We start from the raw sequence: 13,005 nt of genomic DNA, 5'->3' as shown, positions 1-13,005 counted from the left end.
ACCACCACGCCCGGTTAATTTTTATATTTTTAGTAGAGATGGGGTTTCACCACGTTGACCAGGCTGGTCTCGAACTCCTGACCTCAGGTGATCCACCCGCCTCAGGCTCCCAAAGTGCTGGGATTACAGGCGTGAGCCAACACGCCCAGCCTTTTTGCCTGTTTCTTACCAATGCTATGGGTGTCTGAAGCCTCTTGTCCCATTAACCACAAACAACTTGGACTTCCTTTCTCACTCAGACCCTATGGGAAAGTTGCCAACTCCTCACCCACCCTGGCTGTGCCATCATCCCAGTGAGTCCCTGCTGGCACTTTAAAACCCTCCTATGCAAATTTGTGCCCACATGTTTCCTTGAAACAAATTTCTTAAAGTAGAAGAGCGCATTTGAAGAGAGAGAGAGTGTGTGTGTGTATGTGTGTGTGTGTGTGTGTGTGTTTGTGTGTGTTTTATTTTTAGAAACGGGATCTCGTTGTGTTTCCCAGGCTGGTCTCAGAATTCCTGGGCTCAAGTGAGCTCAAGTGATCCTCCCACCTCGTCCTCCTGAAGTGCTGGGGTTAACAGGAGTGACCATCATGCCCGGTCCATTTGAAATTTTGATTTACTTTGTCAATTGCTTTCCCCAAAGGTGCCAATGCACACACCCTTGAGAGGGACTTTCAAACAGCTTCTAAAGCTGAACCTCTGACCCCACTGCACCTGCCCCCGGAACAGATGGGGAAACTAAGGTCCCAAGAAGTAAGGACTTATCTGACATCACAGGTAGCAGAGACCCAGGCCTCCTGGCTGCTGTGGTTGCTAAGGCACCACCACTGAAGGTGGTCTCAGTCTCCTGGTAGTCTCACTCTCTTGCTCAAATACCTTCTATGGCTCCCTAGGGCCTATAATACAAATTCCAAATTCAACCCACCTCACCATCTGGGGCTGCTGCCTGGGCTCCCATTCCTGACCGGCTACATCACTGAGCACCTACTACTATGTGCCAGTCTCCCTGCAAAACGCTGGATAAACACGTGGCTTTCTACCAGGGAACCTCGCGCAAGGTATTTGACATGCTCGCCTCCCGTTGCTCTGCTGTGTCTAAGGAGTCACAAATGCGGCTGGAGTCTGCTGCTTAGCACAGTGAGTGCTCATTATGGGAGCTATTCTTCTTATCAAGACCGCAAATCCCCTCTCTGGCTATCCACAGCCTTCTGAATGTCCCACACCCTAGCGCTCACTCATTGGGATGAGTGAGCTGCCCGGCAGCTCCAGGGGAGCAGGGCTGGTTTTCTATAATCTTCTACCTTACTGGGTGGTCTTTGGGGTCCTGGCGGGTTCCAGTCCCAGAGGAGCTCGAAGGGTCCCTCCCAACAGGGGAAGAGGAATCCCAGGTGGGTCTCGGCCAGGGCCTCTGGGCAGGCTCTGAGGGCGGGCTTGGGGACTGTGGCCAGCAAAGCCCCTGAGTCCATGCCTCAGTCCCCTCGCTCCCTGGTCTGGCCTCTCTCTGGCACCAATGCACTGTGGGATGTTGCGCAAAGAGCCGCTCTTCTCTGAGCCTCAGTTTCTCCAGCTATCATAGGGAAAGCCTGGCCTTGTACCCTGGAGTGTACCTTGAGCACAGTGGGGGTACCGCATTGGGAAACTCTTGGCAAACTGTAAAGTGTAGTTCGCGTGTGTGGGCACAGCCACCTGGGGGTGCACGGTGCGGGGCACACGGTGCCGGGTGCGGTGTCGCCGCGCACCCGGGCTCGGGCTCGGTCCCGCCCCGCTTGCCGGTCCCTGGTCCGCTCTCCCTCCCTCCTTCCCGCCCTCCCTGCCTTCGGGAACGCCGGCTCCCGGCATGCCGCGCGCTGACAGCCTTATAAATAGTCGCCTTTGCCGGCGGCCTCGAGGACGGGCAGGGCACGCACTGGCCCCGGCGCCCACCCGCACCCCTCCCCAGGTCAGTGCGTGCCCGCGCGTGTCTGGGGGGCGCCTCCGCGGGGAGGGGCAGCGGCACCGAGGGAGGGCGGGGGCGTGCTGGTGCGGGGCTCCCTGGGGGCTGTGCGGCTGTGTGTCCGTGGTTGTGATCCGTGTGTGTTTGCGTGGCTGTGTTCCCCGGGCGCTGGGGATCTGTGCCTCCCTGCCTGTACCTTTGTGGATCCGTGCGTGTGTGTGCGTGTGCGTTTGTGTGTGTTGCAGCCCATTCCAGTCTCCGAGATAGTCACCCCTTTGTTCCGGCTGGCACTCCTGGGGCTCCAGGTCACTGCCCTTGGCATGTCCCAGCTGGGGCCCAGAGAGGGAGAGCTGTGGCCTGGCTCCCTGCCCCAGAGGACCTGGACAGGGGCAGCCTCTGTGCTCCGTAGGGCTATCGTGTCACGCCACTTCTAGTGCTGGTTGCATTGGAGAACACCCCCTGGATGCTCAGAGCTTGCCCTAGCCTCCTGACCGGAGCCCCAGGGCCAGTGCTTGGGGCCTTCCCACAGCACTGCTCAGTGGCCACCTGCTACTCCTCAGCAGCAGCAGGACAGGCCCAGAGAGGGGACACCAACTGCCCAAGGTCACACAGCTGAGTGATAGAGCTGGGATTCGAACCCTAGTCAGTTGCCACCCACTGGGAACCGACTAGGTTGGGTCAGAAGCTGGGAGACCTGGGCTTGCCTTGGCCTTGCCTTGTGATTGGGGTTAAGTCACCGTCCCTCTGGGCTTTGGCCCCACAGGCCCCTTAGCAGACCATCCAGTCATATTAGGAGTTGCTGGGGCCTTGACCCAGGGGCCTTATAAGGCCTGGGTGCTTAGCCCGTAACCCAACTCCATCCTAGACCCCTGTCCTCTGTGAGGCCTCCTAACAACCCAAGTTATTTTGGATCAAGGAAGTGGCAGGTGCCAGCAGGGCGGAGGGGCTTAGATTACCAGGAGGGGGGTGGGGCAGGGCGGGGTCGAGGCCACTTCTCAGGGCTTCACTGTGGTTGTCCCTGGCCCAGGGCGCTCCCCCTCCCATGGGCAGCTGCTGAGGGGCACCTGGCAGCTCCTACCCCCGCTGAAGCACACTCAGCAGGAAAAGTGGCTGCCACTCCTGCCTGGTGCAGCAGGGGCATCAGCAAAGCCACTTCAGCTCCTACTGGGTGCCAGGCCCAGAGTAGCAGAAACTCAGGGCTGAGTTGGACCCTAGCCGGCCCTCGAACCAGTCTGTCCGCCTCCCCATGCCTCAGTTTCCTCCCAAGATGGCAGTGAGGATGGAACGAGGCTCCCCAGCCCTGCGCTCAGCCCATGCCAGGCCCAGTCAATGGGACCCCAGGCCCTCAGCACAGAAGAGGGGCCCAGTACAGCGTGGTTGTGCAGTGCAGGGCAGGTTTCCAGGAGGCACCTGCCAGTGTGGGAGTGGAAGGCAGAGTCCAGGAAGGCTTCCTGAAGGAGGCGGCACCTGAGCTGAGTCCCACACAATAGCAAGGTGGGGAAAGGCATCCAGGCATTGGGTACAACATCTGCCAGTGGCAGCTGATAGGGTTGCAGAGGGCAGCAGAGGTCAGCTCACTGGGACCCATCCACTATGTCAAGGGGCCCAGGCTTTGTCTGGGAGCCGAGAGGGCCACACATGCAAGGTTGTAAGCGGGTGTGTGATGTGGTCTGATACTTGCCAGAGAAAATCCTGCAAATTGCCTGGCAGGGTGTGGAGGCTTCAAGGCCCATGTAGAGGCGGGGGCAGTGGCCCAGGCCCCTTACTTAGCACAGGACATAGTGGTGAGGAGACAGACGGAGAGAGCCTGGGGAGGGGAGGCTTGGGCAGTGGGTGTGCAGGGCTGTGGAGAGGAGAGGGGAGCCTTCACACTGACTCAGCCTGTGGCTTGGCCATAGGGGCCTGGAGCTGGGACTTGGGGAGGGCTGTTCAGAGCCTGAGAAGCCTGTGGGGCTTCTGGGGCCTGTCTGGGGGACATGGATGTCTGGGGCTGGAGAGAGAGGCCTGGGCTGCCTGCACAGGGATGGGGGTCCTTGGAGCCTGAAGCCAAGTAGAGGGGGTGCTGTGGGTGCCTTGGGTGGAGGTCCCGGTGCGGGTGGGGTCGCTGGCTGGAGGTCAAGGCTGGAGGGGAGTGTGGCTGTGGTGGTCACGAGTGGCCTTGGGGAGGGCTGGTGGCTGGGAGTGAAGAAGTGGAGGCCAAAGTTGTCCAGAGGGCAGTTCTGAGATTGGGGGGGGAGGTGGGGGAGGTCCTGGGGGCTGTGGTAGCACAAGGTGGGGTCGCAGGCATGACTGGGCTCATGGGCAGGCTGAAGGCAAGGTGGGGGCAGTAAAGCCAGGTCCTCAAAGGGTGGGGGTACAGGGGCCATGCGTGGGGCTGGGTGCTGGGCCTGTAGAGGTGAAGAGCCTGGGACCGCCTCACTTTGACAACTGTGAAGGGCTGTGTTCATGCGAGCGGCTCCTGTAGATTCCTCCACCCCAGGCCTCTGTCCCTTAGAGGATCCCCATCCAAACCTCATCCCAGACACACATAGTTCCTGGCCACCTCCCGCCTCCTGGCAGCTTCCCTCTGGCCCTGGGGAGCGTTGTCAAGGTGTCTGGGCAGACGCTTGGCCTTGCGCCCTGTTTTCTGGGAGTTTCGAGGGGAGCAGCTCTGCAGTTGTGTGGCTGCTGTTTATGTCCCTCGGTGCCATCCTCACCGTCCCAGCCCCTCCAGCGGGAACCCAGGTGGATGGGAGGGGGCTACTGCCCTTCTGTGACAGGTGAGGCCATGGAGGCCAGAGAGGAAAGGTGACTTTTCCAAGGTCACTTGCCCAAGGTGGCTTTCTCAGGGAAGGGGTCCTGGGCCTTCCCTGCCCCCAGCAGCCCCCTCTGCCCTCAGACTGCATGTCGGCCCTGGCACACACCAGTTGCCTTGGGTGTGGCTTAGCGGAAGGTGAGTCAGGGTGAGGAGGAAAATCCCTCCCCAACCTGTGCCCTTGTCTTGCAGAGCACTGACGCAGCTCCCGGGACCTCGGCAGGATGGAAGGTATGAGCCTCCTCTCCTTTTGCCCATTGCCTGGGCCTCAGTGTGCCTGACTATTAAGGGGGTGCGCTCTCAGGGAGACATTCTGGGAGGGGTTGGAGGAGGCTCTGGGGCTGCCAGAGGGGGCCTGGCTGGGAGCCTCCAGTATCCTCCTCTGGCCTCTCACGGAATGTGCCAGCTCCAAGATTAATTTTAGAAGTGACGAGGCCTCCCCAAGGCTCCTGAGGGCCCCAGCGCACACCCCCTGTGCTGGATTTATAGAGCTGAGACCCTGCCCCATGGAGAGGCCACAGATACACAAAACACCAGGTCTAATGAGGACAAGGCAAGTCCCCGTACCTCTCTGGGAGTCAGTTTCCCTATCATCCAGTGAGGGTGGGCCTTGAGGAAGTCTTGGACCCTCCTGGTTCCTATGGGCTGGGACTTAGAGGGAGACACAGGCAGGCAGAGAGTCCAGGACGGGCCTGCCCTCAGCTGCTGGCAGCACCATCCGTCCAGTCCCTGGCACTGTGCCTTGGCCTGGGCAGCTCTTAAAGACGCTCAGCGGGCCTGCTGCTGCTGCTGCTCTGCCTGAGCTCCAAATATCAACAGCCACAGGGCTGCGGCCACCCCACCCCCGGGACAGGAGCCCACAGGAGGAGCCCTTCTTGACAGCTCCTGTAGAGCTCCAGCCTCATGGCTGGGAGGGCCCCTGGGAGCCGCCCAGCCCACCTCCTCCCTGGGGAAGGGGCAGAGAACCAGAGAGGGGCAGGCCTTTCCTAAGTCACACAGCAAGGTGGGATACAGCCTGGTCCTCTATTTCCCTGGGAAGTGGGGGAGCCTGAAAGCCCAGGGGGGAGCTTGGGTTCCGGTTTTGGTTCTGACATCCCTTGAGCAGGCCCTGCCTCTCTCTAGCTCAGTTTCCCTCTGCCCAGTGGGGCTGTGGCCTTGCTGGGATCTAACAGCAGGCAGGACGAGACAGAGGTTGGAGCCAAGCTCGCCGCCCTCTCTGGGCAAGAGTTCCACATGCCCACCACAGCCCTCCACCCCGGCAACCGTCTCCATGGCAACATCTGTTGTGGTTGCTAAGCCCACATTGGCACTGCCGGGGGAGGCGGGTGATGGGCCGACCCAGGGCCTGAGAGGGGAAGGGCAGGGCACATAGGAGACACAGCAGGACGGGACCATGGGCTGCTGCTCCTCGAGTGACCCCCGCAGAGAAGACGATCTGAGGGCCAGAGGTGACCGGCCCCTGGGGTCCAGGCACCCACAGGGAGGCGCCATGAGGGCTGGCGGCCCAGCCTACTGGCTCTGCGGAGAGTACTTAGCCTTTAGGCTTTTGCTTCTGCCCATCTGGCTGCCTGGAGCGCCCTCCCTTCCCTGACCTCTCCCAGGCCCCGAGCTCATCACATCCCTGCTGACTCTGGGCTGTGACTTGTCTGCCTCCCTGACAGGCGCGCCAGCAGTGTCTGTCCCTCCGCCTGGGGCCCAGCACAGGCCTGGGACTCCAGAGGTGCCTCTGGCTGTGGGTCCAGCGAGTGACTGAGCCCTGCTCCCCTTTTCTCTCCTGCAGAGAAGCTGAAGAAAACCAAGATCATCTTTGTGGTGGGTGAGTTGCGGGCAGGTGGGCGGTGCAGCAAGGGTCTTCACTGGCGCTGGAGGGAGCCCGGGCCTGGGGCTGCACCCTGGGCTCTGCCCCTCCCTCTCTGGGAGACCCTGGCAGCCCCTGTCCCTCCTGGGTCCCTGTGTCTCGGGGTTTATGAATGGGCGGGCGTTTGCAGGTGGGCCTGGCTCAGGGAAGGGCACCCAGTGTGAGAAGATCGTGCAGAAGTATGGCTACACACACCTCTCCACCGGGGACCTCCTGCGGGCCGAGGTCAGCTCAGGCTCGGCCAGGGGCAAGAAGCTGTCGGAAATCATGGAAAAGGGGCAGCTGGTTCCGCTGGTGAGTGGGCCCTGGCGGGGTGAGGGGCAGGGGATGACAGTAGCCCTGAGTGGGTGTCCCACCAGCAGCAAAGCCCACGACACACAGGCAAAGCTGACCGTAACCGCCCCCGGCTCCAAACCTTTCTGTGGTTCCCCATTGCCCTGGACCGAAAGTTCCTTCCAGAAGCTCCCAAGACCTTGCAGGACTCTGCCCTGCCCCCCCGTCTCCCCCTTCCCTCCATCCTTCAGCCACCCTGGCCTCTGTCCCCTCAAACTAGCCATACTCCTTCCAGCCTGGAATATTCTTTCCTCTTCAGCTTTCAGACTTCCCTAACGCCCCAGATTTGGCCTAAGACCCCCCCCAATTTTCTACTCCAGAAGCCCCACTTCTCTGCCCGTACAACCTGTGCCATGCTTGGAAATGGAGAAATCATCTGTGGAATGTGTCTGTCCCCTCACCAGCCCCTGAGCTCCCCAGGGCAGGGAAGGCCTAACTGGTCCATGGCCGTGTCCTTGGGACCCAGGATAGCACCTGGCTGGAAGGAGGGGCTCAGTGAATACTGTTGAGTGAATGCATCATTCATTCATTCTTTCACTCAGTTCAGGTCTCCACAATTCCAAGGAGGCTTCCTGGAGGGGGAGGCTTGTTTGGGACATTTGTGTTGGGGAGAGGGCATTTCAGGTGGCAGGAGCAGCGCGAACAGAGGCTGGGAGAAGGGATGGGGAAGAGAGGCTCATGGCCCCTTCCTCCTTTGCTGTGCCCCAGGAGACAGTGTTGGACATGCTCCGGGATGCCATGGTGGCCAAAGTCGATACTTCCAAAGGCTTCCTGATTGATGGCTACCCGCGGGAGGTGCAGCAAGGAGAAGAGTTTGAGCGACGGGTAAGGCACTGACCCAAGTGGGGATTCTGGTGGGCTGGGGCAGGATAAGACTCCCATCCCTATGGGCGGGCCCGCGGGGGCTGTGATGCAGGTCAGAGTTCTGAGCAGAGGCTGATTCATGGAGTGTGGGTGAGGAGGAAAACCAGGAAGACTTTCTGGAAGTGTAGAAGAAAATGTGTAGAAGGAGAAGCGCCAGGTGGGGGAGTTGCCAAACCTGGGCTCAGATTCCAGCTCAACGGCTTGAGATCTTGGGCCAGTCATTCTGCCTCCTGAACCTCAGTTTTCCCATCTGCAAAATACAGGGAGTGGGAGTACCAGGTCACAGCTGCCTTAAGGGGCAGTGTGGCCTGGAGAGGATGCGCCCTTCAAGTGTGGGCCTTGGCTCCCCATAAACACACAGAGAGGCAGGGAACAGAATTGGCAGGGCTGGAAAGGCCAGGCCAGTGTGGGGAGAACAGAATATGTGGGCAGGGCGACAAGGGAGGTTCCAGCCTGGCTGGAGGCTGCAAATGCCATGGAGGGACATCAGTCTCCTTCCAGGGGTCATGAGGATCCTGGCTGGAAAGAGTAGGCCTGGAAAATGATGGCCCTGAGCTTCCTAGCACGAGCGTCCTGCAGACACACCTTCCCCAGGACGGGGCACCCCCCACACGCACACAGGTGGACACTTGCACATACACGTGCACAAGGCCCACAAGTTCATACACACAAGGCCAGGGGCGTGTGCACGCATGCACACACACGGCAGTGGATGCTGCACTCCTGCACATGCATGACATGGACGCAGCACACATGGCCCTGTGCACACACATACACTTTTACCTCGGTGTCACAAGGCTGTATGGGAGAAACAAACAGGACTGCAAGGCCTAGGAGGGAGAGGTCGGCAAGGGCTAGGGGGAGCCTAACCAGCATCCCGGTGGGCTAGGGCAGGATAAGACTCCTATCCCCATGCCCCATTCCCATGCCCCGTCTCCGTGGGGCCTTCTGGGCTTCCGTAGCTTCCAACCTCATCTGGGGGTAGGAGGCCATATTTTCTGATCTCTGAGTGGCTGCATGAGTGGCTGCAAGACCTCAGGAAAGTGTCTTCCCCACTCTGCCCCTCACCTTCCCTATCTGAAATGGGGGTTAGCTGGATTCCTTCAGACCTCAGACCCCTGACCCTATGTCAGGTGCCACAGTTCTGAAGGATGTCCTGGCCTGGCTCACACATACCATCTGTGTGGTATCACCTGTGACCCTCAGGGCCACATCTAGAAAATAGAGTTAATGAAAGTCGGCCGGGTGCGGTGGCTAACGCCTGAGATCCTAGCACTTTGGGAGGCCAAAGAGGGCGGATCACTTGAGGTCAGGAGTTCAAAACCAGCCTGGCCAACATGGCGAAAACTCATGTACTAAAAATACAAAAATTAGCCAGGCGTGGTGGCAGGCGCCTGTAATCCCAGCTACTCAGGAGGCTGAGACATGAGAATCACTTGAACCCGGCTGGACGGAGGTTGCAGTGAGCCAAGATCACGCCACTGCAGTCAAGCCTGAATGACAGAATGAGACTCCATCTCAAAAAAAGAAAAAAAAAAAAAGTCCCCACCCTTCCAGAACCGTTGTAGGTGCCGCTGAGGGCCGCAGGCTCAGCCCTGGTCCCATCCCTGCTGTGGCCTCCAGGTGTCCGGGCAGCTGGTCTTCTTGGCTCTGGACACCAGGGGGCGCCAGGGCTTCACCGAAGGAGGGAGGGTCAGCCTGGAAGTGTGGCTGGCTCACACCCAGAGCTTTTCTGGAGACTGGCAGTGCCCGTTATGGACTCCCCGGGCTAAATGTCCATTGTCCTGACAGGGAGACTGAGGCCCCACAGCCAGAATCTCAAGCCCAGAGGCTGAGCTGGCTCTCCCAGATTTACCACCTCTGCTGGGGGTGTGTAAAGAGCCTACTGTGCTTGGTCCTGGAGACCCAGATGAACAAGAGACTGTGAGTCTGTGCCCTGGAGGAGCTCAGCAGCTGATGGATGATGACGGGGGGGTGGGTGGCCTTGAAGTTGAGGTCAGACTGCTGCATCCAGGCCCAGCCTTTGCCCCCATGGTAATCTGCAAGATAGAAGCAGCTGCTGGGTGGTGCGGGTCATCTCCCTGAAGGCAGCTGACGCTGTCACCCTGAATCCTTAACTACGCAGGAGCTAGGGATGAGCATTAGGATGGGTATCACAGGCAAGGACAAAGAGCTTGCCCCAGGTCACACAGCTGGACGGAGGCAGGCGTGAGCCTGGGTCCAGGTCAGTCTGACGCCGGAGGTCAGGCTGCTTCTCGCCTCTGTCCAGCTGTGTGGCCTTGGACAAGCCTCTTGGTCACACAGCTGGACAGAGGGACGAAACAGCCTGACCTGAGAGGCAGCGCCCCAAGGCTTTGACAGGGGTCCAAGGCCAAAGCTGTGCTGAAACCCTTGGGGGCTGGCCCAGGCAGCTGGAAGCAGGAGACAGGGCTTGAAGGTCCCAATCCCATTCCTAAAGCTGTGGCAGTCATGGGTGACTCTGGGGTGGCTCTGCCCTCCCAGCCAGGCAGCTGTGGTGGCCGGATTCAGTGAGGCAGGGGCTGCAGAACCTTATTCCTCTTGCCTTTCCAAGGCGTCCCATGGATGACATGGATGACATGCTGTTCCAATGGACACAGACATTGCTCAGAACTCCCCAGAACTCAGCAGCCGCTCACCCCTTCCCTCATCCCTTGTTCCTTTGTCAAAGGACCCCAAAATTGTGAGACAGGTGCCTCCCTGCCCTCAGGGGCCCTTGGAAGACCTGCTCAAGGAAAGATAAAGGCACTGGAAGAGCCTGTTGCAGGGGGCGGGGAGTACTGGGGGGCAGGGGGTGGCATCAGAAAGACTGCCCTGAAGAAGCAAGCTTCGAGCTGAAACCTGATGCTTGGTATTGAGGTGAAGGCGAGTTAGGATCAGGCTCGGGGGAGAGGGCTCCTAGCAGAGGGAACAGCATGAGCACAGGTCTGGCATGGAAGGAGGTTGATGAGAGCCTAGAACAGACAGAGTCAGGCTCTCTAAGTCTGGCAAGTAGTGTGGACTTTCTCCTGAGGGCACTGGGGAGCCATGGTATAGGTCTGAGCAGGGGAGTGGCAGGAAAGATTGGTTTTAGGAAGGTCTTTCAGGCTGCCTTGGGGAAGGGATTGAAGGTCTGAGGGGGTATCTATTGGGGCTTCATAGATGGGAAGATGGGGAGGAGATGGCCCTAGGGGGCAGGAATGGGGTCCCTGTGACATGGTGCCCGCCTGCAGATTGGACAGCCCACACTGCTGCTGTATGTGGACGCAGGCCCTGAGACCATGACCCAGCGGCTCTTGAAACGTGGAGAGACCAGCGGGCGTGTGGACGACAATGAGGAGACCATCAAAAAGCGGCTGCAGACCTATTACAAGGCCACAGAACCCGTCATCGCTTTCTATGAGAAACGTGGCATTGTGCGCAAGGTGGGCCCCGCGGGCCCAGGGGGAGCTCCAGGAAAAACGGGTTCCTATGTGGCTCAGCCTCAGCTCACTGTGTGGCCTCAGGCCAGCCCCTCTCTGGGCGTTGGTTTCCCCACTGGTTCAATGAGGGGCTGCTGTCAATTAGGTTGGGCTGGGGGAGGCAGGCCTGGCCTCTGGGGCCTGCCATGGTGAGGCCCACCCCACTCCACCTAGTGACTCAGCCCTCACGGCCCATCTCCCCACAGGTCAACGCCGAGGGCTCCGTGGACAGTGTCTTCTCCCAGGTCTGCACCCACCTGGACGCCCTAAAGTAGCAACGCTGGAGCCGCTTCCCCAGCTCAGAGCCCCGCCCCACCCCTGTCCTGATTTGAGGTCCTCCTGGCCTGAGCACAGCGCCTCCACCCTGCCTGGCTGAGCACAGATGGAGGAAGCCGCTTATCCTGTTTTCATGGACAGCTGAGCACTAAAGGAATTTCTAAGGACATTTGGTTTTACTGCTTTTTCTCTGCTTCCAGTTGGAGTTGATTCATGTGCTTGTACCCACCTGGCCAGGAGTCCCCAGCGCCTCAACCCTCCATTCCTCCTCAGCCTCCCTTTGCCAGCCACCCCTCCTCTAGCTCTGGTGGGGGGCCCAGGGCCCTTCCTCGCACAGGGCATGTCTGGCCTGAGGACCCGGCGCTGAGTGGCGGGGCCCCTGCTCCGAGGGGCTCATGTCCGGTCCCAGCCTGGGCTCCTCTGCATCTTGCTCTGTGGCCTTGGCCCTGACCCCCATTGCTCTGAGCATATGTTCCATGCCTGGCCCTTGCCGGGGCCTGGACTGCAAGCAGCAAGGTCATGGGCTGAGTGGGGCTTCCTGGGCAGTTGGGGCGGCCCACGCCAGCCGGCCCAGTGGGCAGTGAATTGGCTTCCTTGACGCAAGAGGCTCTGAGGGTCTGAAAAGGGCATCTCAATGGCATGGGTGGGTGGGGAGTCATGTCACTGAAATTGAATGGGGGAGACCCAACGAGGTGGCTCATGCCTGTAATCCCAGCACTTTGGGAAGCTGAGGCAGGAGGATCACCTGAGGTCAGGAGTTTGAGAGCAGCCTGGCCAACATGGCAAAACCCCTTATCTACTAAAAATACAAAAATTTGACAGGCATGGTGGCATGTGCCTGTATTCCCAGCTACTCATGAGGCTGAGGCAGGAGAATCGCTTGAACCCGATTGAGCCAAGATTGCGCCACTGCACTCCAGCCTGGGGTGACAGAGCAAGACTCCGTCTCAAAAAAAAAAAAAAAAAAAAAAAGAAAAGAAATTGAATTGGGGGAGTCATGGTCAGGGGTGAGACCTGAAGGACCTCCCCCTGTGTGGCCCTGGACACAGCCCACCCTCTCTGAGCCATTTCCAATTCTAAAACAGACTCAAAGTCCCTCTCACCCCCACCTCAAGGTCAGGAGGAGAACACACTGAGTGAGGAGTGTACTCTGTCCATTGCCACGGCCATGAGGGCTGGAGACCAGAACAGCCTGGCTCGAAGCGTGCAGGGCCCCGGATGACTTGGGGACACCCCAGAATCCCCTGGGGAGAACCCTTCCTGCGCGCTTTCATTTTTTGACCTCATCACTGAGAAAGGCTCAATTTGGTGCTCACGTGTCCTTAACACCTGATCTGGCCCAAGCTGGGCTCCCTTTAAAGCCAAGAGGGCCTCTGTGGACCCCACCTGCCCGAATGAAATCTGCCCGAATGAACAGTTGGGGCTGTTAATGGCAAGTGGGGCTGGTTTTTCGTTTCCATTGGTTATTTAAAGTTTCCTTTAAAATAAACGATTTTAAGTTATAAAA

General features: G+C 59.3%; 1 protein-coding gene across 3 annotated transcripts in view; it reads left to right on the top strand.

The window, feature by feature from the left end:
* The window catches only part of AK1 (adenylate kinase 1), a 20,677-nt gene extending 7,672 nt beyond the window's left edge, over nt 1-13,005 (top strand). The window contains exons 1-7 of one of the 3 annotated variants that reach the window (XM_054501402.2): nt 1,793-1,921; nt 4,902-4,940; nt 6,490-6,525; nt 6,698-6,861; nt 7,609-7,725; nt 10,995-11,186; nt 11,429-13,005. In XM_054501402.2, coding sequence (XP_054357377.1) covers nt 4,934-4,940; nt 6,490-6,525; nt 6,698-6,861; nt 7,609-7,725; nt 10,995-11,186; nt 11,429-11,497 — 585 coding nt within the window. In that variant the 5' untranslated portion in view covers nt 1,793-1,921; nt 4,902-4,933 and the 3' untranslated portion in view covers nt 11,498-13,005. Of the gene's footprint in view, nt 1-1,792; nt 1,922-4,901; nt 4,941-5,984; nt 6,158-6,489; nt 6,526-6,697; nt 6,862-7,608; nt 7,726-10,994; nt 11,187-11,428 lie in introns of those variants that run through there. The other 2 variants (XM_054501401.2, XM_054501400.2) reach the window with 2 other exon arrangements.

The sequence above is a fragment of the Pongo pygmaeus genome, chromosome 13, assembly GCF_028885625.2.
Source record: "Pongo pygmaeus isolate AG05252 chromosome 13, NHGRI_mPonPyg2-v2.0_pri, whole genome shotgun sequence".
Taxonomy (NCBI): Eukaryota; Metazoa; Chordata; class Mammalia; order Primates; family Hominidae; genus Pongo; species Pongo pygmaeus.
The sequence above is the reverse complement of the archived record's forward strand: the minus strand, read 5'-3'. Positions and strand labels throughout refer to the sequence as shown.